This window comes from Mauremys mutica, chromosome 3, assembly GCF_020497125.1.
Source record: "Mauremys mutica isolate MM-2020 ecotype Southern chromosome 3, ASM2049712v1, whole genome shotgun sequence".
NCBI classification, from domain to species: Eukaryota; Metazoa; Chordata; order Testudines; family Geoemydidae; genus Mauremys; species Mauremys mutica.
In genome coordinates, this window is record NC_059074.1 from 116,707,402 (window position 1) to 116,732,988 (window position 25,587).

At 44.5% G+C, this 25,587-nt stretch overlaps 1 protein-coding gene across 2 annotated transcripts in view; it reads right to left on the reverse strand.

The window, feature by feature from the left end:
• The window catches only part of CNKSR3 (CNKSR family member 3), a 201,249-nt gene that overhangs the window by 95,822 nt on the left and 79,840 nt on the right, over window positions 1–25,587 (reverse strand). Inside the window, exon 1 of one of the 2 annotated variants that reach the window (XM_045009408.1) lies at window positions 9,258–9,449. The exons of the other annotated variant lie outside the window; for it this stretch is intronic. Within the exon in view, the coding sequence (XP_044865343.1) occupies window positions 9,258–9,309 (52 nt within the window). The 5' untranslated portion in view covers window positions 9,310–9,449. Of the gene's footprint in view, window positions 1–9,257; window positions 9,450–25,587 lie in introns of those variants that run through there. 2 annotated transcript variants of the gene reach the window in all.

Consider the following 25,587-nt stretch of genomic DNA (forward strand, 5'->3'; position numbering starts at 1 on the left):
AATTGAGCATACATCTTTGGCTCCTAAAACACTTAAACACACTGTCATCACTCCTGCATATTTCCATTTGCAAAGAGTATTTACATTATAAACTTTTAAAAAACAAACAACTTTCTATTAAGTCACTGTTTCAAAGTTCAACATGTTTTTTAAATAACCTGCTAGTATTTTGTCTGTAGACTTCTGATCCTTGGTTAAAAGTTTGATGAGCCATTTGATGGCAAAGTAAACAGAAAGAACTGACTGTGTACACTCACATTTAAAAAAAAAAAAAGCCACTCATTCATGGAACCCCTGAGCTGCTCAAGAAATTGCAACACAGCAAAATCTGAAAATATGAGCTAAATATACTAATGCAAAGGCTAGTTCCTCCTCTTCAGTTGTTTTTTGGTACACATTCACTGATCTCAGTGGAGGTAAATGAATAAAACTTTTTTTTTTTAAAGAAAAGAATAGAAACTGGTTGTGCAACTTTAAAAAAAAGAAAAAAAATTGTCAGTTTCAATCCAGATAAGTGATCTGTTAAATATCGTCAACCTTCACTAACAGGGCATTTACCGGCTGGCTCTATTCATAATTTCAATAGACAGAAAGTGTCCATTCAAAGCCATTTCCTGGTCTATTATGCAAAACCTCTTATTTAGAAATATGAAAAACAAAAAATCTTCTGCAGCCCAACTACAGGTAACTTTCAAGTCAGAAGACTGGAGATGCAAGTACTTGCAAGTAAAAAAATCTATAATCCCCACAATATTGTGCTTAACATTATTTGTTACCTTACAACATTATTCAGTTTTCCCAAGAAAGCATTACAAAAAGTGAGGGCTTAGAGAAGACGGGTGCCTATGTGCCATTCATAGTTGTTCCAGCTATGGTTTCCAACTTAATAGCATAAACAATTGTGGTACAAGTAACCTTTTCCAAGTTGCATAAGTTAAGCAACATAAAACACAAAGAGCTTTAAATAGTCAAGAAGAGCCTCTCAAGATGAATTGCTGCTAACTAGTAAGAAAACAGAAAAAGAAGGGAAATGCATTAAGATATATTTAGTACAACTGTATTTACGGGTACCAAGAACAAAAATCAGAGTAGTTTATAACATACCAGAGCGCAGAAGCCAATGACACCCAAGAGTAGATGCGCAGAGTAATTTAACCTGAACTACAGTAAAAGAAAGAAATGTCATCTTGGTTCAGGGCTACGTTGTAATATAGAATCTATTTTGTAATATAACAGATATACACAATGAAAGAGTCTACACTCCAGTATGTCGTCACACTATCTTTGCTGTATGCAGTTTCGTTTGGTCACAGTTCTCTGTATGTATATACATCTCTTCACTATATGTTCCATTCTATGCATCCGATGAAGTGGGCTGTAGCCCACGAAAGCTTATGCTCAAATAAAGTTGTTAGTCTCTAAGGTGCCACAAATACTCCTGTTCTTTTTATAGATACAGACTAACACGGCTGCTACTCTGAAACCAACAATTAATACAGGCATGTCAACAGCTAGAGAAGAACATGGCTATATAGAACAAAAAAAGAAATATAGGTGATATTCCTTTCTGTTTCAGGAAGAAGTAATAGCAACTATGCTTTTACACAAAAAAGAATCACACCATAAAAAAAAAAGTTGGAAAAGAACAAAGCTACATTCTTCTCTATCAACATTTTTTCTGAAGAATGAACACAAAATGGCTAAAATCAGATCTGAGGCCTCTGGGAACTTGTCTACACAGGGAAATTTACTAGAATAAATCATACCGCTATAGTTGTACCAGTATAACTCCGCACATGGACAGTCTTATTCCAGAATAAGCGTCCACACACGTGCCATACTAGTGTTAACTATAGTGGTATGATTATGCCAGTAAACTGCCCTGGTAACTAGGTGGAATCTATCCCAGACTGGAAGAGACTACAGGTATGCCTTCACTGCACAATTGCCTCAGTCATCAGTACCCAGGTTGGCCTACCTTGAGTGCAGTGTGGCTGCTGTCAAAGCTATAGCCAAGTACTTCCACACAGGTGCTGCACTCACTCATCTGAGGGTGCTAGGACTCCTGGCATCATTTCCCACAGTTTTTAGGGCTGCAATTGAACCACATTATGATTCTTTCACAGTGAATAGTGGTAAAACTTGGCTGTCCTTCTGAGCACACAGGGAAATTGTGGGAAGGCACTGGAAGACTATCAGCACTTGAGTGGTTCAGCCTGTGCCCACATTGCAAAGTGAGCAGGTTACCAGTTGGAGCATAAGCAGTACTTTGAATACGCTAGGGCAGACCAACTGCCCTTGGTATAAAAGCAACAACACACTTAGGTGAAAGGATGTGTTTATCAGCAGAAATCAGGTTAGGGACAATGCGTAAGAGCATGGAGTTGATTCTGTAGTGAAGCCCTGAGAGCAAAATCCTCAGTTCTTTGAAGTCAGTGGTTGAACTCCCACCAACTTCAATAGAACCAGAATTCACTCTTATTTAATGGCTGGTCAGACATCATATGTAAGACGGGTTGTTGACCTCAGAACAATCAATCAGTTTCCAGTGAACAGGTGACTACACGACAACTGGCATGACCCTTCCTAGCGGTCACCATAGGGGCCTACTGACCTAGACAATGAAGTATGCTCTCACTGCTAAAGGTGGGCCCCAGAATGGGGTTGAGGCAAGTTTGTGGGTCAGTGCAGAAAAGCTTCCCAGCCACTCAGGACTTTTTCCTGTAAGCAGAGAAGATGAGTCCGAAGCACTGTCCTCACTAGGGCCAGTACGCATGCCCCAAACAGTTTTCAAACACTATAAGCAAACACAAAAGTAATATGGTTTTCAGCTATCATTACAAATATTCAGAAGCAGCACTACAGACTTGTCAGAGGGTAGTCTTGAGCACAGCTCAGAGAAAAATTCTGTGCACGTTGAACAATGAAGACATGTATCAAACATTGTTATTTTCAAACAAGTTTAGCTAGCTATCATGGTTCTCTGCTTTTACTGCATGCAGTGTCCAGTACTGTCAATTCAGCCCACTTAAAATCACAAAAACATTTATATTAATACACTTGTCCAGGAGAATCATGGAGTATTAGTCTCAATCAACAAGAGGCAGCAAGTGACAGTAACTGGTCTGTATCAGCTGTTAAACTTTGATGCCCAACAATAAGGCCATACACACATTTACATAAAACTGTGTGCGCCTAAAGCCCATATTCAAAATCAATTTAAATCCTATAATATAAGCTTCTATATCATCATTTCTTAAGCCAGTAGTTAGCCTGTCAATAAATCCAAGTGCAAAAGCCAGAAAACATACCCTAGCCCAGGGGTCGGCAACCGGTGGCTCGCGGCTCGCCAGGGTAAGCACCCTGGCGGGCCGGCCCGGTTTGTTTATCTGCCGCGTCAGCAAGTTTGGCCGATCGTGGCTCCCACTGGCCGCGGTTCGTGGTCCCAGGCCAATGCGGGAGGCAGGAAGCCGCGGCCAGAACATCCCTCGGCTCGCACCGCTTCCTGCCTCCCGCATTGGCCTGGGACTGCAAACCGCGGCCAGTGGGAGCCGCGATCGGCCGAACTTGCCGACGCGGCAGATAAACAAACCGGGCCGGCCCGCCAGGGTGCTTACCCTGGCGAGCCGCGAGCCACCGGTTGCCGACTCCTGCCCTAGCCACACTTCCCCCCTTAAAAAGAGAAAGTCAAATTTACTTTAACTAAGTGCCTCTACTGATATTCCTACTAAAAGTTTTGTTTGGTTGTTTTGTTGGATTTCTTTTAAAAGGAGAAAGGAATTCCAGAAGTTCTGCTCTAGAAGAATTGGAAGCTGATGAGGCTTTAGTAGAAAAGAAAACCTCTTTCACAGTCTTTGTTGAGCTTCCAAATGGGATTAGCCAGATCTAAATGGTTATACCTCTTATTCCTCACATTTTCTAAAGTTTATTAATCCTTGTCTAACAGGAATGCATAAGTATCTGCTAATCTGAATGCTCCACCGAGAACTGCCCTCCCCCATTGCATCTATTTATACCATTTTGTCAGGATTCATCTCTATGCCATCACAGTTCTGAGGACAGGTAGAACAGAGCACCAAAACAAAGGCAGTTTTTCCTCAGACAGTGCTGTCTGTTCAGCTATGCTGAAGATTATCTTAGCTATTACTCAGTGGCGCACATATACCTAAACAAATGCTACAGGTATTCCTTTTATAGTTTTGATGAGTATTATGGCTGTTTATTTGTAAGCATTTTTTATTTTAATCCATTTTAATTTCCCACAACTGAAAGTTTTGGCAAGTCAGACAATTATTTAATGAGAGCAGACACTGTGATTCAAAATGTTTAACCTTTATAACCATTAACACACAAACTGTCATCATCATATGTCAAAGTATATAAAGTATCCTTAAATCAAATGTTAAGTTCTCAAGTAGCATTTTTCTTACTTTGCCTATCTATACATTTTGATTGATAGAAATATTTTTCATCAGTTTGAGTGTACAGTGAAGTTGATGTTTACCGACATTTACTGATAAAAATCTAATCCTTCCAAACCTAGAGTTTGGCTACACTTGCAGCTGTACAGCGCTGGGAGTTAAAGCTGTCTTCGTATAGCTGTGTAGGGAAAGTGCTGCAGTGTGGCCACACTGACAGCTACCAGCGCTGCAGTGTGGCCACATTTGCAGCGGTGTTGGGAGTGGTGCATTATGGGCAGCTATCCCAGCGTTCAAGTGGCTGCAACATGCTTTTCAAAGGACGGGGGTGGGGTGGAGTGTGACACAGTGTCAGAACTTGCAAGGCAGGGAGCTAAGGACTTGAAGATACACAGCACCAACCTTCAATCATTTTAAAAGTTTCTACCCCTTCCCCCACTCCTCTCTCATTCACTAAATGCAAATAGCCTTCAGACCAGATAAGCAGCTGCTCCAAAATGGACCCCCACCTGCCGGGCTGCTTCTCTCCTCAAGCAAACACTAGCTGTGGACATTCATCCCCCTGCCCGCCTCTGCTCGAGCAAACAGTAGCTGTGTTTGTTTTTTAGATAAGCCGCTCCGGGGAGCCCCGAGTTCACAACAAAACAAAGAGAGACATCACAACAAAACAAAGAGTGTTATCTTTACTTAAAAAGCATTATGGGAAGGTTCCGGAGGTCAGTTACAATTAATCACTGTTTACACTGGCACCCCAGCACTTCCCCAGGCCGAGGTGGAGTACAGCCAGCGCTGTAGCCAGGGAGATACAGCGCTGTATGTGCCTTGCCAGTATGGACGGGGAGTAAGTTACAGCGCTGTAAAGCCACCACCAGCGCTGTAACTCTCAAGTGTAGCCAAGCCCCTAGTTATAGACTTGGAGGGTTGTTTTTTTTTTGTTGTGCATACATGCTGTAATTAGAAAACAGTCCTAGAAAATTCAGCTTTGTGAGCGATAGTAATCACAGGATAAAACTTTAAATATTGCTCTTTGGTCAGAAATAAAATCTGACAGTGCTGGGCTGAAAAACAGACTTATTCTGGATTAAAAATTAAACATGAAACATTGTGCCAACATGGCTATTACCCAGTTATTTACAGGCTTTTAGGTGCCAATTCTGACATTCAGATACGACAGAAGTTAACGCATACCCATAAAGAAACTTTTTCCCTGCCTATTTCCTTATTACAAAATTGTCATGCATGGAGTGATATCAGAAGGAGCTTTCTGATGTGAAGCTAAGAGGTCAAATTCACACTGTGAAATTGAAAATCAATGACAGGGTCTTTAATTTATTCACTCCTATGAGCCTCTTCGTTTCAAAGCACACGTGTCTTAGTGTCAATCAGATGATTAAGCTGCAACCAGACCTTGATTATTCTGTGTAATACTAATTAAGTGAGAGCCCAAGTAAAGAGTGACCTGTTAAAAGGAATAGACAAGCTAAAATAAATTATGCAAGAAAACAAACCAAGTTTACTTAAGGCACACAATAAAACCTTTTCAAATGATTAGCAGATTTATCCCTTTATCAAGTAAGGCAATAAACTTTCAATGCCAAGATAAAATGCAAGAGACAGACTAGTGAAGAGGAAAGAATGTAGTAGGTAAATATTCCACGTGACAAAGCAAGACATATTTCATTAAAACAATGAACTCCTTTTAAATCAACACCACTGAAAGAAACAGATCTTTCTATGGAAGTTATTTATGTTGTGAAGTTATGCATTACATCACATTTCTACAGCATTCTCTTTCATAGAGGCTGCTTGCATGCCCTATCATCATAGGTGCTGTAGCATTCTTACATGAGTTCAGACTCACAAATGCTGAAATTACCCATGTCATCCTACATCAAAACACTAGCTTGGCTTCCAAATCTATCTAGTCTTCAGACAAAGTTGCCAAGCACTGACCACAGCTATGCAGCTCAATCAGCATTAAGATACTTAAGTGAGGGCTTCTGGTTAATGGGAAACTCTCTCTCCACAAGTAATCATAGCTTCAAGTCAGCTTGAAGCCAACAGAACATTTTGATCCATCTTACTATATCCAATTCCATCTAACAAGTGAACCCTGCAATATAATGTATAAACTCTCAAAAAAAGATGTAAATGATAGGTTGCAGGAAATGAAGCTCTCACCCAATTCTTAATCATTTTCCTCTCTGTGTAGCAATATTGCAACATACAAACAGCAGCTCATAAAATACTCTATGATGTGACAAGATTTCTGTCTTTAAGAAATGGACCATAAAGTAAGTCAAACTAGAGCTGCCAGGATTTGATTATGAAAAAACAAAACAAGACATTAACACAGGGGCAGGCAAACATTTTGGCCTAAGGGCCACATCAGGTTTCTGTGGGCTGTGCCTCCCCCAACAACCAGGCATGACCTGCTCCTGCCCCCTATCCAGCCCCCCCTTCTCACCCTCTGACCCCCCCGACCCCTGCCCTATCCAACCACCCCTTGTGCCTGACTGCCCCCAGAGCACCTGCCCTGACTGCCCCCCACTGCCCCATCCAACTCCCCCTCTCCTTCCTGACTGCCGCCCTGGAACCTCCTGCCCCCATTCAACCCCCCTGTTCCCCACCCTCTGACCACCACTCCAAACTATCCTGCCCTCTATCCAACCCTCCCGCTCCCTGCCCCCTTACCACACTGCCTGGAGCACCAGTGGCTGGCGACACTACAGCCAGGCTGCCCAGAGCACAGGACAGACAGCCGCACTACCTGGCTGGAGCCAGCCATGCCACCATGCAGCACAGAGCACCAGATTAGGCCGTGGCGCTGCAGCTGTGCCGCCCAGCAAGAGCTCACAGCCCCGCTGCCCAGAGCACTGCGCCAGCAGCGCAGTGAGCTGAGTCTGCATGAGAGGGGGAATAGCAAGGATGGGGCGGGGCTAGCCTCCCAGGCCAGGAGCTCAGGGGCCAGGCAGGAGAGTCCCACAGGTCGGATGTTGCCCGTGGGCCATAGTTTGCCCACCTCTACATTAAACACTTTAAAGCTGCCTTTCCAAAACAGTGTTACCAACGGGTTAGAGACGATCACACAAAAAATCCAGAGTGATCACAAAGTTATGGCATCCTGCAGCTGCAAACATAGGGCTGTCTGGTTGCAGTGTGACTTCTTCAGGTGCCTGCCTCCCCATCCTCCAGAAAAAAAAAACTCACCCATTCGTTCAGCTTTGAAGATGCTCTGCACTCTTTTCAGATACAACAGCTACACTGAAGCGTCCAACAGCTATGTCAACATGTTGATGAAGCCTCAAAATGGGGTGGGGAGTTTTGGTGGATAAATGAGAGAGATGGGTGGTATGGTCACAGAACCTAGAGCTCAGCATTCCAAACACAGATCTAACACTAACTCCTTTAGGCTACGTCTATACTACCCGCCCGGGTCGGCGGGTAGCGTTCGACTTCTCGGAGTTCGATATATCGCGTCTCATCTAGACGCGATATATCAAACTCCGAACGCGCTCCTGTCGACTCCGGAACTCCACCACCACGAACGGCGGTGGCGGAGTCGACGGGGGAGCCGCGGACTTCGATCCCGTGGCGTCTGGATGGGTAAGTAGTTCGAACTAAGGTAGTTCGAGTTCAGCTACGCTATTCGCGTAGCTGAACTTGCGTACCTTAGTTCGACCCCCCCCCCAGTGTAGACCAGGCCTTAGTTTCTCCATCTGTAAAATGGGATTAATAATTCTTGCTTACTAGAGCTGGTTGCAGTTTGCCATTAAAATTATATGAACTCCATGCCTTTTTTTTTTTAAGTAATTGGCTTAGTTTAGAACTTTGCAGAATGAGTCACATAATACTTGTAACATTCTTTGAACAAAAGAATATGACCACAAGTGAAAGGGTCAAAGGGACTGAGCATTGGACAGAATCCAATTAAAGAAGAAACACACACACAAAGTACCATGCAGCCCTCAATCTCAACCCAAAGCAAATCCAGGTCAAAATGTACTCCTCCCCAAAAATAATACTATAACTTCACTGGTTTCTGAACTATGGCGCTAGGAGACCAAAGTCATGTAAGTGGATTGGAAATCTCCCAGCAAACTGCCAGGTTTCCAGCAGGATTCTGGAAATCCTAAACAAGTCGTGCCAAGCTTACACATACTCATGGAAAATAATTTTTCCTGCCCATGAGACTGACTTGGAGTCAACATCAAACATATCCTTCAAGTTGCAAAGTTGGGTCATTTTATCAGCTCCTCTCCTCCCTTGGGGGGTTGAGTGGCTCAAAGCAGAACTACTACTGTTTAGCCAGGCATTCAGGAGCCCTACGATTCTAGAGGGTGTTACTTAATGAGCATTTCAGGATTCTTCAAAAGGATCACCGGAGAGTCACGGTACGCCCCTGACGGCCAACCACCAGCAACTGGAGCGTTGCACAGAGACCAGCAGGAGACCAGAGCTGTGCAACACGAGCACTTGTGTGTACAAAAGCAGGAGGCGGCGAGAACTACTAACATTAACTCCAGAGCCGAGGCTCCCCCAACAACATGTCCGGAGGGCGGCGTGTTTGCTTGCAGCAAGTCCCCGGAAGGGGTAGGAGCAGAGCCGGGGAGCTAGCAGGCGGCCGAGCTTCACACAGCGCGTTGAAGAGGAAGAGGGAGAACTTGTTCGGCAGCGCCCCACAAACCAGGGGGGTGGCTGGACACGGCAAGTCCCCGCCAGGCAGCTGCTCCCTTACGCAGAAAGTTTGTGCCAAGCGCGGTGCGCGCGTGGGGCCCCTGGCGGCGAGCCCCGGGGGCTCCCCTGAGCGGGGCGAGCCCGGCTGAGTGTCTCTCTTACCTTTGGTCCAGTCCACGACTTGCTTTGGGCTCCACTTGGTAACGGGCTCCATGCTGGGCGCTCTCCCGCCGGGCTGAGCCGCGCCACAAAGGTCCCTGCCGGGAAGCCTGCGCCAGCCACTTGTCCCGCTCTCCCTCCTCCGGCCACAGATTCCCCTTTCAAGCGCCCATCCCCGCTCCCCGGCTGGGCGGGCTGCCCCCTCCAGCAGCTCCGCCTGCCTCCCGCCGGCTCCTCCTCCACGTGCTTCCCCCGGCTCGGCCCAGCGGCGGCGGCCCCAGCCGGCCCCGCCCCCTGCCCTCCCCCGGCTCCGCAGGCTGCGCCCAGCGGAGGCGGGCGGGGAGCGGCCGGTGGCTCCGCTGCTCAGGTTGCGTGTGCAGCTGTTTGCAGCCCGAGCGGGGGCTGAAGTGAAACTCCTGAGCAGGGCCGGGCCGGGCCGGCGCCCACGCGCCCTCCACAAGCGCTTTGGGCTCTGCACGGCTGGGTTTCCAGCGCTGGGGTTACAGGCTCCCGAGGGGAGCGGGCGCAGGGACCCGTCCCCAGGACTGGCTTCATTCCCTATGAATGGGGGGTGCTGAGAGCCGGCGAACTATATAATGGAAACCACTTCAAGCCAGGGGGTGCAGCAGCAGCCCCCTAGTTCCAGCACCTATGCCAGCAGGGACATTTTTTTTCTTTAACCAGTTTCCCTTCCAGTTTTTCTTTATTTTTCGTGAGTCTCATTTTCCCTTAGAGGGCCCTTAACGTTTGGCAGGGCTAGGGTGAGCAGACAGCAAATGTGAAAAATCGGGATGGGGTGGGGGTAATAGGAGCCTATATAAGATAAAGACCCAAAAATCGGGACTATCCCTATAAAATCGGGACATCTGGTCACCCTAGGCAGGGCTGCACGGCTGAGCCCTGGCACCTGTAGGTTTGGTCCCAGCAACCTCAGGGCTTGTTACCTCAGTTATAAAAATAAAACAATTGCTTGAGCCCCGGCACCTTTTCCATTACAAATTAAGCACTGACCTGGATCCTGCAAGGAGTTGGGGGCGGACCCCCCCATGGAACTCAAATATCCAACCTGAGACCCAGGGCTTAAATTCAGCCAGACTCATCAGGAGCGGAGCTCCAGTAAATATTTTCAAATCCACAGGAGCCCCAGCACACTCTGCGGGGCAGAAGTCCCCAGCTCCAGAAAATAATCTGGGAAAATTTAAGTGCCACTTAGGCCTCAAACAGGCAAAGACCTAACCCACGTGCCTAACTTTATGCATTGGAAGTAGCACTATCAAAGTGGGATTGCCCAAAGTGAAGCATGTTAAGTCTTTGCCAAAGCAGGGCCCTAGAATGCACATCTCGCTCACTAATGGGCTCAGATGTGCTTCCAGGAGAGAAGAGACTCTTTAGTAAAATAAGATGTATGGCCTTGATCCTGCAAACACTTATGCACATGCTCAACTTGAACAGAGTAGAGCTGTTTGGAACCTTTTCAATCAGTCACAGTTTCAACAACAACAAACAGGCGGAAAAATAATTCTACGATTTTTTTCACAGATTTCAAACCATCAGCCTCCTTCTCCCAACCCCCATCTTCCCCCTAGGTCTACTAACAAAAGTTATGTGCCCATATTCAACACTCTGGGGTTATCTACACCTAGAGCAGTGGCACTGCAGTGCTTAGTGAAGACGCTACCTACACCAACAGGAGAGCTTCTCCCATTGGCATAGATACTCCACCTCCGCGAGATGTGCTAGCTATGTTGATAGGAGAAGCCCTCCCTTCAACATCGTGCTGTCTATGCTGGGGGTTAAGTCATTATAACTACGTCACTCAGGGGTGTGGTTGTTCCAAACCCCCGAGTGACATAGTTATGCTAGCATAAATTGGTTGTGTAGACCAGGCCTGCACAACATGCGGGCCACATGTGGCCCACGTGGGCTCACTGTGCAGCCCGTGGGGGGTGATTAGGCAAGCAGCGGGGTGGGGGGCTGCTGAGGAGATGAGTGGGCGGCAGGGGGTGAGTAGGCGAGCCGGGGGAGGGGTGGGGGGATGACAAGCCGGGTGGTCAGTGGCAGGGAGGCAGATGAGCCAGGGGAGTGGGGCTCAGGAGGCGAGCAGGCGGTGGGGGGTGAGTAGGCAAGCCGGGGAGGGTGGGGGGATGATGAGCCAAGCGGGCGGGAAATGGCGGAGGTGCTTTATAATTGGTGGAGGTGAGGAGGCGAGCGGCGAGTCGGTGGCTGACCTGTTCTACTGATCTTGTCTCTCATCAAAATTGGTCCTTTTTCCTGCTTTTCTCTGGGCTGGGGGTTGTCCCAATGCTGCAAAGAGGGTGTTCCCAAAGGAAGGTGCTTGCTTCTAAGGCTTTGGCTACACTTGCACTTCAAAGCGCTGCCGCGGCACCGCGGCTGCGGCAGCGCTTTGAAGGGCTAAGTGTAGTCAAAGCGCCAGCGCTGGGAGAGAGCTCTCCCAGCGCTGTCCGTACTCCACCTCCCTGTGGGGAATAACGTACAGCGCTGGGAGCCGCTCTCCCAGCGCTGGGGCTTTGACCACACTGGCGCTTTGCAGCGCCGCAATTTGCAGCGCTGGAGAGGGTGTGTTTTCCCACCCTGCTGCAGCGCTGCAAATTTGCAAGTGTAGCCGAGGCCTAACCCTTCCGAGGCCAGTCAGTATGGCTGCTCTTCTCTAGTCAGCCCACTTGACAAGTTTGATTGTCCTTGGTCTGGCTCCAATCCCCTCTCCAAGGGTTGCAGCTGTCTGGAGGTGCCTGCCTTCCAGCCTTCCTCATTCACACCTCATTCATTCAACAGGGCAATTGATTACAAAGTGGGGGGAAGATCTTATTCTACTTCTAGCAAAAAGACATTTTTCTTTTACCTGAATTATACTACCTTAGGGGCCCGCTGTAACATATTACCAAGGTTCAATACTGCTGTTTCGGCAGGGCAGCGCTGGTCAGAAACTGGAATTCACATTCCATGGAAAATTCTGAAATTTCAAAAAACTTCCATTCTAAAATGGAATGAAAAATTAATTTTTCCCATGGAACAGGAATTCTAAAAAAAAAATTAGAAAAAAAATCAAAAGGGCATTTCGTTTTGTATTTCTCTAAACACTTCTGAGGTTCCCCAAGCTGCTCAGAGTTCCAGGAGCCTGCTCTATTGGGAAGCCAGACAGTTTGGGAGCTAAGGTTTTTAGGCTGCCAAGGAGCCAGGACCCTGAAAGACCTAAAACCCCTGAGAGGCTGCCCACAGCCAGGTAGGCTGCTGAAGAGCAGGATGGCCTCAGAGGTGAGAATGGTTTTACAATGGAAAATCTAAATTGTCTGGCAAAATTGAAATTTTCTTGTGGAAAATTTTGATTAGTCAGAAAGTGATTTTTCCTTTAGAAAATAATTCTAACAGAAAACTGCCCCAACCAGCTCTATGTTGTGTACTGCCACAGAACCTGGAGACCTGGACAAATCTAAAAAGTCAGTTTCTCCAGCAAGGAGCAAATGGACCGGTAATGATTTTAGGCTCGAGAGAAAATGCAGCTGCAGCACACTTTTGCACTCTCCCAGAAGCTGATTATGGGGTGGGGCTGCAATGCAGGAAAAGTCTGCTGCAGAGCGCTCATATGAAAAAAAAGGTCACCCAGTATTAAAGCATAAAAACTTTTAGGATCCCTCTCACTAATTTGGGAAATGAAGAATCCTTGGCATAGGAAATTAGGGCCCATTCCTAAAAGAAAAATAAATGATTGTCCATGTCAATAAGAACATAAGAAAGGCCGTACCGGGTCAGACCAAAGGTCCATCTAGCCCAGTATCTGTCTACCGACAGTGGCCAATGCCAGGTGCCCCTGAGGGAGTGAACCTAACAGGCAATGATCAAATGATCTCTCTCCTGCCATCCATCTCCATCCTCTGACGAACAGAGGCTGGGGACACCATTCTTACCCATCCTGGCTAATAGCCATTTATGGACTTAGCCACCATGAATGTATCCAGTCCCCTTTTAAACATTGTTATAGTCCTAGCCTTCACAACCTCCTCAGGTAAGGAGTTCCACAAGTTGATTGTGCGCTGCGTGAAGAAGAACTTCCTTTTATTTGTTTTAAACCTGCTGCCTATTAATTTCATTTGGTGACCCCTAGTTCTTGTATTATGGGAATAAGTAAATAACTTTTCCTTATCCACTTTCTCAACATCACTCATGATTTTATATACCTCTATCATGTCCCCCCTTAGTCTTCTCTTTTCCAAACTGAAGAGTCCTAGCCTCTTTAATCTTTCCTCATATGGGACCCTCTCTAAACCCCTAATCATTTTAGTTGCTCTTTTCTGAACCTTTTCTAGTGCTAGAATATCTTTTTTGAGGTGAGGAGACCACATCTGTACACAGTATTCGAGATGTGGGCGTACCATGGATTTATATAAGGGCAATAATATATTCTCAGTCTTATTCTCTATCCCCTTTTTAATGATTCCTAACATCATGTTTGCTTTTTTGACCGCCTCTGCACACTGCGTGGACATCTTCAGAGAACTATCCACGATGACTCCAAGATCTTTTTCCTGACTCGTTGTAGCTAAATTAGCCCCCATCATGTTGTATGTATAGTTGGGGTTATTCTTTCCAATGTGCATTACGTTACATTTATCCACATTAAATTTCATTTGCCATTTTGTTGCCCAATCACTTAGTTTTGTGAGATCTTTTTGAAGTTCTTCACAATCTGCTTTGGTCTTAACTATCTTGAGTAGTTTAGTATCATCTGCAAACTTTGCCACCTCACTGTTTACCCCTTTCTCCAGATCATTTATGAATAAATTGAATAAGTTTGGTCCTAGGACTGACCCTTGGGGAACACCACTAGTTACCCCTCTCCATTCTGAGAATTTACCATTAATTCCTACCCTTTGTTCCCTGTCTTTTAACCAGTTCTCAATCCATGAAAGGACCTTTCCTTTTATCCCATGACAGCTTAATTTACATAAGAGCCTTTGGTGAGGGACCTTGTCAAAGGCTTTCTGGAAATCTAAGTACACTATGTCCACCGAATCCCCCTTGTCCACATGTTTGTTGACCCCTTCAAAGAACTCTAATAGATTAGTAAGACACAATTTCCCTTTACAGAAACCATGTTGACTATTGCTCAAGAGTTTATATTTTTCTATGTGTCTGACAATTTTATTCTTTACTATTGTTTCAACTAATTTGCCCGGTACCGACGTTAGACTTACCGGTCTGTAATTGCCGGAGTATTGTCTAGTGGTTAAAGCTGGAGATCTAAATTCTGCTTCTGATCCTGTCATAGACTAATTTAGTTCCTTATGTTGGGTGAGTTAATTCATCATTTTTGCTTCAGGTCTCCCATCAGTGATAATATCAAAACAGCTTTACTGGGGCATTGTGTGGTTTAATTCATTCATGTTTTAAAGCATTTTGAATCCTTATATGGAAGGAATTATAGAGATGCAAAGAAGTATTATAATCTAATTTATTCTGTCAGGTAGTTTCTTTAAATGTTTTAGACTGAGACTATTCCAGCAAAACAGTTAATCTTTAAAATTTAATCCTTTTACATTAAGTGGAATAGCAATCCTCTGATACAATGGGATCAGAGAACATAGAATGGGACTAGAGGTGTAAATGGTTGATTCCTTTTCCATCTACAAAGTATTTGGATGTTGTGTTTTAAACTGAAATTTCTTGCACAGGGCCTCTAAAATGGGAACTCGCTCTGAAAACAATTTCAGTTGCTCTGTTCCAAAATATATCATCAAGCAAGGATTTGCTATACCATAGGGATTTTTTCAGGGGCATAATGTAAGGAAATGGAGGAATTTAATTCCAAGCCATGCGAGATCAGTAGTTGCAGTAAACATTTTAAGGAATGCCATACACTCCACCCACACTGTAACTGGGGGACTCACACAGGTTAGCAATTGGGGGGAGATTATTTTTCATCTTTGGAAAAAATTATTTATTTTTATGTTTTCTGTCTCTCGACCCCTACCTCTGCTTCTTGGTTGATGGCAGAAATTGGGGACATTGATGGTGTGTGGGGAAGAACATCCCTAACCACCTGGCAGTATTATTTATTATTATTATTTATTATTTAACATTATATTGCAGTAGTGCCTAAGCCACAATCTGTTTGTGCCCAGTCATGCAAAGTAATTACTGCGGTGGCTGATGTCCACACTACCCTCCTTCTGTTGGTGGTGCGCGTCCTGACCAGGAGCACTTCTACTGACTGAAGAGGGGCAGTGTGGGGATCTCTCTGTGAGGGCCAGGGCTCTAAGCTCCACACAGCTCTCCTCACGGAGCCCAGCTGCACCCCAGGCTTCTTGCATCCCTGCTCCCAGCTGGGAATGGGGGAAGCTGCCCAGGGTGTCTCGCCTCCAGCAGGGAGATCCGCACCTGAAGTCCGTACGGCTGCCATATTCCCAGCAAGGAGCCAGGACCTTGGGGGGCAGTAGGGCTCCCAGTGGGGAGCCTGGGCGGCAGCCCACATTGAAAGCCCAGATGGCAGCCCAGCTTGAAGTAGAGACCCGGCAGCAACCCGGCTGGGGAGTCGGAAGCCGGCTTTCTTGTCAATTTCACAGATCCAGCAGAGCCATGAAATTGACAAGACAGCCAACAGCCAATGTAAGGGCTACACAGACACTGCACCACCCTAACTACACCGACATAAGCCCTACGTTTCTCATGGAAGTGGAGTAATTATGTCGGTGTAGTAGGGGCATTTACATCAGTGGGAACAAGGCTGTAGTGTAGACACTACAGTATATTGACATAGGTCAACATAAACTGCCTTATGTCGACTCAACTCTCTAGTGTAGACCAAGCCTGAGACTATGCTAGGATATTGTCTATGTGTTAGAGCTTATCTACATTACCCGCTGAATCGACAGGCAGCAATCAATCCAACGGGGGTCGATTTATTGCGTCTAGTCTACACGTGATAAATCAACTGCCGAGCGTTCTCCCGTCGACTCCAGTATTCCACCAGGATGAGAGGCGCAGGCGGAGTCGACTTACCGCAGTGAAGACACCTAAGTAGTAGTAAGTAGTAGTAAGTAGATCTAAGTACATCGACTTCAGCTACATTATTCACGTAGCTTAAGTTGCATAACTTAGATTCCTCCTCCCAGTGTAGACCAGGCCTTAGAGAAAGGCTTTCCCTCTCCATTCTCACTTTAATTCTAGTTTCAGGTGGCCAGAGTCCTACTACTGAGTGGGAGCCACTGACTACATTGAGGAGCACCACAAAGACCAGGAGTGGAGCAAGAAACACTCCCCAGTGTTGCCAACTCATAAGATTTTATCACAACTCTTATGGTGTTTTTCTTAAAGCCCTGGCTCTTGGAGTTGTGATTACATGAAATCTCAGATTTCATAAAAACAAGGTACATTTTTAGCCCTCATAGTTGCAGAGAAAAGCTTGAAAACATGAACTCTAAAAGGCTCAAAACCTAGAAGCCAAATTAAAAGAACCCTGTTTTTTTTTAAACTCATGATTTTTTAAGATAGTCTCATGATTTGGGGGGACCTGACATACGATTTTCAAATGCCTGGAGATGGTAACGCCAAAACAAGGAAGAAGAGGGCATCAGACAAGGCAGGCTGCTGCATGCTTAGTAGTAATAGAAGCTGTATTATCGTAGGTGCCAAGACCAAGACCCCATTATGCTAGGAGCTGTACAAACACAGAACAAAAGACATTGCCTCCCCCTAAAATGCTGATAGATGCTGGGCTGAGAGCAGGGAAGGGAGAAGGAATCTTTGATTGCCTGAGGTGGAACTGCTCTCCAAGATAGCAGCAGCAATTGCAGGCTCCCCAGGACCGCTCCCTTCCCATGTTAGCACCCTAGCATGCTAGTTGATATTCCTACTCTAAACCCTTCAGTTCTGGGTGTTCCTGGTTTTGGAGATCCATCTCGGTAAATTGTTTCTCTCATTATTACCCTCATTTTGGAAGCTATGTTAAGTTTTTAAATGTTTTTCAGGCTCACTGTCTTCTGAGGAAATGTTTATAATTTGTCCAAGGCCACTCCATGTGGTCAGAGCAAATCCCCAGCGACTGACAGAATATACTTAGAAGTTCTGAGGTCTGTATGAACTAGCGCACAGCCCACTTTCTTCAACTGTTCCACATTACCAAGTATGTCCCTCATCTCAGAATCACTTTTCCATTAACCAACATCAGAGTAACATAGGGGAAACTATCTGGGTGTTTATACTATGTTCATCCCCAGGGTACCTTGCTCAGCAACAGCTTCTTGCTCTCCGTACCTGAGGCCCATTTGTCAAGTGCATGACGCTCTCACTGTTCCTCTTCCCACTCAAGCAGAATGGTGAACTCTAATGTGATGAGTGAGCATGTGTGCATGAAACTTCTTGTTCAACACTATTAAACTGCTCAATGGGTATATGCAGTGGTGGTATAGCCGGGTTGGTCCCAGGATATTAGAGAGACAAGGTGAGTGTGGTAATATTTTTGATTGGTGAGAGAGACAAGCTTTTGAGCCTACACTGAGCTCTTCTTCAGGTCTGGGAAACATAGGTCTGGTCTACACTACAGACCAATATCAGTATAACTACATCACTCAGGGGTGTGAAAAATCCACACCCCAAAGCAATATAGTTATACCCCTCTATGTAGACAGCGCTATGTTGGTGAGAGAGCTTCTCCCACCAACATAGCTACCCCCTCTCGGGGAAGTGGATTAACTATGCCTTGGTTTAGAGCAGGGGTAGGCAACCTATGGCACACGTGCCAAAGGCGGCACGTGAGCTGATTTTCAGTGGCACTCACACTGCCCGGGTCCTGGCCACCGGTCTGGGGGGCTCTGCATTTTAATTTAATTTTAAATGAAGCTTCTTAAACATTTAAAAAACCTTATTTACTTTACATACAATAGTTTAGTTATATATTATAGACCTATAGAAAGAGACCTTCTAAAAACGTTAAAATGTATTACAGGCACATGAAACCTTAAATTAGAGGTGAATAAATGAAGACTTGGCACACCACTTCTGAAAGATTGCCGACCCCTGGTTTAGAGCATCTTCATTATAGCGCTAGAGTAGCACAGCTGTAGTGTAGACTTCCCCTAACTCTGAGTGTCACAGCTATTTGCAAGGTGGAACAGATTGCTTAGCATACGTAGTTAACAGATATTTCAAGGGACCATTCAAGGTGAAGTGGCCCGTTAACACATCTGTCATAAGGAGGAAAGAAGGGGGGTGGGAAAGCAGATGAGGGGATTGTAATGGGTTATAGATGTTGTAATAGGCCATAAATCCAGTGTTTCTTTTCAGTCCATGATTTTTAGTGTTTGGCAAAGTTATACAAATCAATCACTCTGTATCTGACCTATCAGACCGATCCTCAAAGGTAACCTGCAAAACACTTTCAAAAAATAAGCCTGGGAGCTTAAATTTATAACTTTGCTAGACACTAAAAATAATGGATTGAATAGAGACACTGGATTTATGGCCTATTACAAAAATCTACAACCCCTCTCCCCCAGCTGCTTTCCCACCCACTCACCCCCTTTCTTTCCTCCCTATGATAGGAGGGGTGTTAACAGGCCACTTCACCTTGAATGGTCCCTTGAAATATATGTTAACTACTTATGCTGAACAATCTGTTCCACCTTGTGACACTCTGGGTAGGGCATGTCTACACCACAAAATCAAGTCGACATAATTTATGTCAGCATACAGCCACTGCAGTAATTACATCATTTGTAAAAGCAGCAAAGAGTCCTGTGGCACCTTATAGAATAACAGACGTATTGGAGCATGAGCTTTTGTGGGTGAATACCCACTTTGTTGGATGCATGTGACGTGTCTATACTTTGCTCCTTGTGTCAACAGTGCACGTGCTCATCAGGAGCGCTTGCACCAATTGAACTGTCTACGTAGGCAACACTGTGTCTACACTGAGACAGCATTGACTTAACTACCTCATCATTGACTCTACATCTCTCATGGAGGTGGAGTTAAGTTGGTGTAGTGGATGAATTACATCAGTGGGAGCAAAATTTTAGTGTAGACACTTACGTAGTTAGGTTGACGTAAGGTGCCTTGCATCGACCTAACTCTGTAGTGTAGAACAGGCCTAAGTTTCCCAGACCCAGAAGAAGAGCTCTGTGTGTCTCAAAAGCTTGTCAATCTCAAGAAGTTGGTCCAGTAAAAGATATTACCTTACCCACTTTGTCGTCACAATGGTTAGGCAGCTGACATGCTGGGCCCACTGTCTATCATGCTCTCCCATAATGTCTCGTTGTTTCCTTGTGCTCCCCCTGCCCTCCCCATCTACCTTACTGTATCCACCTGTTGTCTCTTGTCAGATAGTTATACTGTGAGCTGTTTGGGACAGGGACTGTCTCTTTGTTCTGTGTTTGTATAGCACCTAGCACATAGGGTTGTAGTCCATGACTCGGGCTTTCAGACACTACTGCAACAGCATGCAAGTGAACAGATCCATATGCATGCACCCTGCTGCAGAGTCTGTTGAGGCTTATAGCAGGATAAAGCAGTTTAGAAATATAGTTTTGAAAAATAGAAACAACATAAAGTTAAGACTTTTGAGTGAGAGGAGGAAAAATATATATATATATACACGCACATACACAAACAAGCACAGTGAAACCCTATCAATATTAATTATTTTTCACTTATCAGAGAACCATCATTTTGCTCAGTTTTTCAGTTAGGTTGTGGTTCATTTATTTGCTATTCAGTTTATGAACCATGTGCCTGTCAGTCAGTCTCCAAGCACTTTGGAAAGACTGCGATGCAATTAGTTAAAATCCACATATTGGTACAAAAGCCAGAAGTTTACAGATTCCCCATAGTACCTATGTCATTTAAATTTAAACAACAAAAAAGCAACTCCCTCCTAACCAACCCACCTCAGGCAAAAGACTGAATAAACAGATGGGGCTTGCAGTGCCCATTTAGCAGTTTAACAATGGTTAATGTAACAATGATTCTGCATTGTCTAAACAGGTGCTGAGCTCCCCAGATTGTAAGAAGAAAAGCAAATGATTCTCTCTGTTGGCTTTAGAGCATTCATCTGCAGAGCAGCAGATGTCATCAACTTTGGGCCCAATCCCACTTAGATATCTCCCCCCCCCCCCTCCTTTTAAGGCATACAAATCAAGTCCTTTGTCAGCAGACTAGCTGGTACATTCCCGTGTGGTTCTTAATTATTCCTCACTTGTATATCTGACAGTTTTTTAAAATGGCTGATTTAGCATTCTTAGAAAAGATGGGATTGTGTTGACTCTGTATGTACTGTACCCACTTACCCTCAGGTTGCTGAAGGAGGTCTTTAGGACCTCATTTGGGGTAGAGGCAGAGAGTTCATAACTTGTCTCCTGTTTCTTACATGGGTCCATTTCTGAGTTGCTTACCTGTGTTTCTTCAGTTTAAACCCAGACAGGAACTGTGTATTAAACTGCGTTTTCTACAACTGCATCATCTCACTCTCTTCTCCCCTTAAAACAAAATTCACTGATAAGTGACTGTCATGATGTAATTAGCTGGCATTATTAGATGAACTGCTATTTGTTTAATCATGGCTCTGTTTAAAATACTTGCTGCAATAGGAGAAGGGGAAAATCAGTCTTACCAGCTTTCTTCATGTCCATCAATGCCTACTTGAAAAATAGCATTGCCCCTCGGCATGACTTCAGATGCTGCATATTTTACTGGACATCTTTAATCCCAATATGTTGTCTGACATGATTGTGGTGTCAGTAAACACGTTAGTGCTCTTTCTTTGCTTACATCTGGTATATCCATGGAGGATGGAGTTCAATCCTCTGCTGATGGCCAAAACAAGGGCTGTCCAATTATATGAATTTCACTCAAAATGCATCGCACCGATTTCATTCAGACAAACATGCCGATCAATAGTTTGCTGTCTCCCTCCAGTCCTCATTCATAAAAGTTTTTCCACAATGACGGATGAGTATTTGAAAGCCACGTTTCCCAGGGGTGTCAACCTAGCGTCTATATTTGAAAATTTGGTCTTGCAAGCATTTGCATGTGTAAGTGTGGAAACAGATCAGGTAACCATAGAGAACTAATTACCCAATTTGTATGCTCTGCCATTGTGCGTGGAAATATGGGGATTTTGAACATGCAAATAATCAAAGTTGCAAATTTACACCATTTAGAATTTACAATTTTTTGAAAATGTGCCCTCCTTGTTTATATAATGAATGTAAAAGTTATCTTTAATCTCAGTCCAGTAAGGTTTAATTTTAACTGTATTCTCTCAAAGGAATTATAATAATTGCTTAATTATAATTAGTATATATAGCACGTTTAGGGCTAGACTGACCCTAACCCTAAGGTGACTATGTAGGGGAGTATGAGGGAATAAGGACTCCCTTTTAGCCATGCAGCTGCATTATGGCTTCTGGACTGGAGCTCTGGGTGTGGGAGGGAGTCATGTGGGAGTGACACACCATGGCAGACTGTGTGCCCAAAGAGTTTTTGAATGCCTGCTGTAACTCAGGCTGCTGTGATGCACAGTATTCTCACAAGTCCTGAGGGGTCCCCTTACCGTGAGTGGATCTGGAACCTTGAGTCCCGGCCGTCAAATGCCTGACACTCCCACCCACAAACACGTGTGCAGGAAGGGTCTCAGGAGTGCAGAGCCATGGCTCCATTCCCTCCTCCACACAGCCAACAAACGGGTCAAGTGCACCCTGAAAAGGGGTGAAATAATGTCATATACCCCCAGCCACAGCAAGGGAGGAGCAGGGGAGGTGTGTCTGAATCCGGATCCTTCACAGTGCTGTTCCAGAGGTGATACAGTTATGGCTGCCCTATACTCAGGGCTGAGACTGAATCTAGTCCAGTGGTTCTCAAACTTTTGTACTGGTGACCCCTTTCACATAGCAAGCCTCTGTGTGTGACCCCCCCTTATAAATTAAAACCAGTTTTTAATATATTTAACACCATTATAAATGGGGGGGGCAAAGCAGGGTTTGGGGTGGAGGCTGACAGCTCACAACCCCCCACGTAATAACCTCCTGACCCCCTGAGGGGTCCCAACCCCCCGTTTGAGAACCTCTGATCTAGTCCTAATCTGCAAATCCCTGATGCTGGAAATCAGATCCCTGCAGGTGGAGTCCCAACAAAATCAGTGAGGTTCTACATAGGGGTAAGATTTTGTCTGCACAGATCCAATTGCAGGATTGGGGCTTAGATCTCAAAATCCTTTTTCAAAGGTAGGTAGGTAAGCATTACTATCCCCGTTTAGAGGTGTGGGAAACTGTTTTATTGCAGTGTAGACATACTTAACCTAAGGGGTTAAGTGACTAGCCCAGCATCACACACCAAATTTAAAAAGCGTAAATGTTTTCAGTTCAGAGCACAGGAAAGTTATTGTTACTGGACTTTTTTTTTTTTAAAGGTCAGCATATTACAATGTATATCTTTGCATGTAGGAGTTGTTTGACCTTATCCCGTTTGTTCCTTTAGCAAATCTTTGTCTTAGAGAGCATCATTGTATTTTACTGCATGTGTCTAAAGGGTTTACGTATTTATTAATGTGGGATTCGCAGTGTACCAGAAATATTGGCAAACTTTGAAAAGCAGAAAAATAGAAATCATGTGCCTCCCTTTGTCATTAGGGAATGATTTCCCTGAACATGTGCCATTCATACTGTAGCATGTCATTTATTACTCCTCATAACAACAACAACAACAACAAAACAACAGTTTAGCATTTATAGAGAGCTTTTCAAGCATTGTCATACTCATTCAGATAATCCCAGTGAAATCATGGGACCACTCACAGACTATTAGGAGGATTTAACCCTAATTAACTAGCGTTCACAACAACCCTTTGAGGTAGGTAAGTATTTGAAATCTCAATTTACTGATTGGGAAACTTGAGAGAGAGAGATTAAGTGACTCACAGTGAATCAGCCTCAGAACTGGGATTGGTCCTTATGGAAAAACTAGCATGTGATCATGTAATTAATGACTATATTATAATACATGTGCAGAAGGGGGACAAGATTGCATGGGCATTTATATCCCATTCCCTACCTTGATATCTGAAATCATCACGCGCTCTGTCGGTAGGGTGACCAGATGTCCCGATTTTATAGGGACAGTCCAGATATTTGGGGCTTATTTTTATATGGGCTCCTATTACCCCCCAACCCCCGTCCCAGTTTTTCACACTTGCTGTCTGGTCACCCTATCTGTCAGTGAAGTTTTGTATATGTGCTACAACATGAAGATGTTAGTGTTCCACACCGCATGCAATAGCTCTGTTTTGTCTGCACTTTGAATATGGAATATTCCATTGGAATGATTTTCGTTTTGAGAGGTTCAGAAGAATATCCTGGACTGCTCTGTGGCTGGTTTGTGCTGTACCACGGGCTTCAGTAAAGGGAGTGTGGCCATGTTTTCCCTATGCTCCAGAAATCCCAACCTACCATTTCAGCCCTTTGGGGGTGTTGGGAGCAGGCAGAATTTAGAGCAATTTGAGGGTTGTTAATCTAAATTGTACCAGGGGACTGGCTCATCCCACAGCCAGCTCAGCATTGGGGAGTGCAGAAGTCACCTTTGTGTCCTTTCTTCCCAAGATGCAATTTGTACTACATGGCCACAGCTGAGGATTTCAACTCATGGTGTTCTGGGTGGGATGTTAACGGTGAAATGAAATCAGTAGGGGGATGTTAACAGCAAAATGAAATTGACCAAAATGTATGCAGTCATTTCACTTTAAGTCCTGAATCTAACATTATTTAGTTATAAAACTGTGACATTTCTTTCTGTAAGACCAAAATATACATGTTAAATCAGAATGTTAATATAAAGGGTTTTTCCATAAGCTAAATATTGAATGCAATGAAGAGAAAGGAGGGGGTGTATTAGACTGACCCTTTGGCTGGAAGCATCAGGATCTCTTGAGCTCTAATCCCAATTTTGATACTGATTCTCTTGACAGACTGGTATAAATCACATACCCCTTGCACTTCAGTTTCCCCATGTCTGAAATGGGGTAACTAATACTTACCTCACTCACCTACTTAATGTGAAAATTAGTTAGTTGATGTTTGTAAAATGCTCTGAAGAGGGCTAAGTGTTGTTATGATTTTAAAGTAGAGACTGGTCAGACTTTTTCTTGCCTTTGCTAAATTAGTTTCATTTTCTATGGGTTTACAGTTGATCATAAAACTATATTTATTACCATGAATAGAACAGTAATTGTGAGTGTGCCATAAATAACCACAGCAATCTAGTGTGATGTTTATCAAAAGCTGTTGATGGAACTACCAGGCTCTTAAGTAGATGAAAAACAATCCTTTCACTGATTTCCTATAGATTTCATTGCAGTCTGGATCAGGTAGGTCTTATACCTCGATCTTCCTAGTTTTCTTTAATAGAGGTTTCAGTCAGCAGGTTCACAACTAAATCTCCCAGTAGTGAGTTTTGGGACTTGCTTGCTGCAATAGCTATTTATAGGTACATTGGCTGCTGAAACTTTGCAAAACACAGCTAAAAAATATGGAGGGCCTCCTCCTGCACTTCTTACTTAAGGTGAAATCCCCTTGACCCTAATGGCAAATTGCCTCAGTAACAGTGTAGAAATGGGCTCTGCCTTATAATCTATTTGCATTGCTTAACTCTGAGTTATTTTAGAAAGTCAGTCTCAAATCACTGAGTAAAACCATTTTCTTTTATAGTTTTGTACTTATATAGCATTGTTCATTCAAGGATTGTTTACAACTAACTAACTAAGCCTCCCAGCATCCCTCGGGGTGGTTAAATTCAAAGTATATTTTACAGGTGGTAGTACAGAATGATTGCCAGCCTGTCAATATCAGCCTTAAATAGAAGCCTAGGGTGAAATCCTGGCCTCACTGAAGTTAGTGAGTGTTGCCATTGATTTCAGTGGGACCAGGATTCACCCTGGAGTCTTGACCCTCAGTCGCTTGACCAAGCCCTTGGACCACACATAAGAAGAGAGACACTCTCATCACGGCCAGCTTCCTCAGCTCCAGAAGAATTATGCCCCTGGATGAAAAAATGCTGGCAGAGACGGAGAAACACCTTGAGAAAATAGCAGAAGCCATACCTACTCCATCTGTCAGGGATGTCTGTCCAGCAATCATTTATCAGAGGGTGCACAAACCTCGACTCACACTCAACTCTGTCCTCCGCTTAGATCCAGTGCCTCCAGGAGGTGAAGCACAGATGGTACAACGCTGGGAGTGGAGAGGGGGAATATCTTTAGGCCACTTTTGCACCCTTCCAATTATTGGCTATTTCAGGGGCTGAAACAGCCTCCAGCATAATTTAGGCAGCCCAA